The sequence below is a fragment of the Calidris pugnax genome, unplaced genomic scaffold, assembly GCF_001431845.1.
Source record: "Calidris pugnax isolate Ruff unplaced genomic scaffold, ASM143184v1 scaffold285, whole genome shotgun sequence".
NCBI lineage: Eukaryota > Metazoa > Chordata > Aves > Charadriiformes > Scolopacidae > Calidris > Calidris pugnax.
The window spans coordinates 348441-350845 of record NW_015091000.1 but is presented as its reverse complement, the minus strand read 5'-3'; the positions used below and the strand labels follow the sequence as shown (position 1 = coordinate 350845).

Genomic DNA, 2405 nt, shown 5'->3' with positions numbered 1-2405 from the left:
GACCCCCTTCCAGCCCAAGGCCAGCAGCAGGAGGGTGCTGGCACCCCAGACCCCCCCTAAAGAGCAGGCAGCAGCGTGAATCCAAGTCGTTTAATGTCGCCCCGGACACCCCCAGCACCCCAGGGACCAGGGCACCCCCAGGGTGCTGTGCAGGCACCTCCAGGTGAAGGGAGGGGACCGGGGGGGCCGTGGATCCCCCTCCATTGCACGGGGGGGGACATCCCGGCGGGTGGCAGCGTCCCCGGTGCCCCCAGTGATGTCCTTTAGGAGCATTTGAGGAGGAACAAGTTGCAGGCGGTGCCGCGGGGGCAGCTGCAGAGCTTCCCGATGCGTGCCCCCCTCCGCACCGCACACGGCTCCCCCGGCTCGCACTGTTGGGGATGGCAACCGTTAGCCCCCCGGGGCTCGGCCAGCCCGGCTGGACCCCCCCACACACACACCCAGCCCCCCCAGCCTGGCCGTACCAAGGGCACCCAGCTCAGCCTCTTCTCCACCGCCGGCAGGTCCCTGCTCCCCAGCTTCTCCAGCACCTCCTGCAGAGCCTCCACCTGCCACAGACAGCACCGTGTTGGCACCCCCAGCCCCCCCAGGACCCCCAGGGGCTCTGGGTCTGGTCACCCCGAGTCCCCCCTGGATGCTGGTGCCGGATCCTGTCCCACACACGAGCAGCACTCGGACCCCCAGGGGCTTGGGGTCTTGTCACCCCCAGTCCCCCCAGGATGCCAGTGCCAGATCCTGTCCCACCCACAAGCAGCACCCATCCCCACAGGTTGCACCCTGGGGTGTAACTGCAGCTCCCCGTGCCCCGTCGGTCCCTGCCAGAGGGGAATCAGGGCCATGGCAGGATTTAGGGGGGAGAGGGGGGGGCTCAGGGTACATCCCACCCGCCCGGGTGCAGCTCACATCCCCTCCCCAGCACCCACCACCTCCTCCTGCCCAAACCAGCATCTCCCCTCACTGCACCGCAGCCATCGGGGCAGGATGGGGAGGGAAAAACAGGTAAAAACTGCAAATTGCCGTGTGCTGGGGGGGTCCCTGGTGCCCCCTGAGAGACCCCCTGAGAGCAGCGGCACGACTTCGGTGCCCCCCTTCCCCAAAAGCCTGGGGACACCCTGACCCAGCCCCTAAAGTGGGGCAGCAGGAGCATCCCGAGGTGCCCCATAGGCACGGGGAGGGCCTGGGGGACCCCGTGTCCCCCCCCAGCATGGCTCCCCCTTCCCCTTACCAGCTCCATCTCCTCCTGGCTGTGCCCGGGCAGGCTCTGGGCCGGCTGGAGCCCCGGTACCGGCTCGGCGGTGCCCGGCAGGACCAGGCTGGAGCCGGCCAGGCAGAGCAGGCAGAGCCAGGCGCTTCCCATGCTCCCGGTGCCGGATGCGTCCCTGGATGCTGAGGGATGTGCCCAGCTCAGCTGGCTTTATACCCCCCCACCTCCACCTTCGCCGCCCCCCCCGAGGGCCACCGGCGTGGGCAAACACCCGCTGACGCAGACGGGGTGCGTGTGTGACCCCAAACCTTGACGCTGTCATGGGGCTGGATGGGGATGGGGACACAAACACACACACACACACGTGTCCCCAGGAGCTGCATCCCCCGGGACACGCGTGCCCCGGGACGTACGTCAGCGCCACGTCCAGTCGGAGCAGCCCGAGAGGCGGCAGGCACGGAGTACACATACCCGAGGCCTCTCTGCCAATTCCCTGAGCAAACACGGCTGCGGCTCATCCGCTGGCATCGCCCAGGGTCCCTCTGGGGGGGGGCACAGACAGGCTGGGGGGGCACAGACAGGCTGGCACACAGCTCTCACAAACAGCTTTATTCCAAAGGAGGGGACAAAGTGAGGGGGGGGGACAGAAAAAGGGGGGAAAAAGGGGGTGCTGCAGCCCCCCACCCAGCCAGAGCTCTGATGCAGAGCCAGCGGGGGTGGAGGAAGGCTGCTCCCCCCCCCATCCCTGCAGTCAGGACCCCCCCGGGGGGACCCTCTGCAAGGGAAAGGGGGAGAAGAACGTGGGGCTGCCCCACAGCTGCCCCTCCAGTGGGGCACAGGGGGGTGGATCCAGCTGGAGGGGAACGGACAGGGGTGAACGGTGGGGAAGGGGCCATGAGGGAGCCCAGCCCCCCCGTCCCCATGGCCCACAGCCACACAGGTCCGCCCGTGGGGTCCCCCAGCCCCACAGCATCCTTGTAGGACCCCCCCTTGTCCCGCAGCCCTCCCAGGTCCCTCTGTGTCCCCAAGGGGTCCCCCAGCCCCACAGCATCCCTGCAGGACCCCTCCCTTGTCCTGCAGTCTTCCCAGGTCCCTGTGTCCCCATGGGGTAACCCAGCCCCACAGCATCCCTGCAGGGTCCCCCACAGCCCTCCCAGGTCCCCCTGTGTGTCCATTGGGTCCCCCCCCCCCCCTGCCTCCC

General features: G+C 68.9%; 1 protein-coding gene across 1 annotated transcript; it reads right to left on the bottom strand.

Moving 5' to 3' along the window:
• Window positions 1-102: 102 nt before the first annotated feature.
• On the bottom strand, window positions 103-1370 carry CARTPT (CART prepropeptide). The gene is made up of 3 exons (XM_014955549.1): window positions 1226-1370; window positions 465-548; window positions 103-371 (listed from the first exon to the last, which is right to left on the bottom strand). The coding sequence occupies exons 1-3, from the start codon at window positions 1355-1357 to the stop codon at window positions 264-266; spliced, it is 324 nt and encodes a 107-aa protein (XP_014811035.1). The 5' UTR covers window positions 1358-1370; the 3' UTR covers window positions 103-263.
• Window positions 1371-2405: the final 1035 nt, after the last annotated feature.

Excerpts from the sequence above, each read along its gene's own strand:
- CARTPT (XM_014955549.1), bottom strand. The coding sequence starts at position 1,357 with ATGGGAAGCGCCTGGCTCTGCCTGCTCTGCCTGGCCGGCTCCAGCCTG. Across the intron at positions 549-1,225 it reads GCCAGGAGGAGATGGAGCTG|GTGGAGGCTCTGCAGGAGGT; the intron begins GTAAGGGGAAGG and ends TGTCTGTGGCAG. Across the intron at positions 372-464 it reads GGCTGAGCTGGGTGCCCTTG|TGCGAGCCGGGGGAGCCGTG; the intron begins GTACGGCCAGGC and ends CATCCCCAACAG.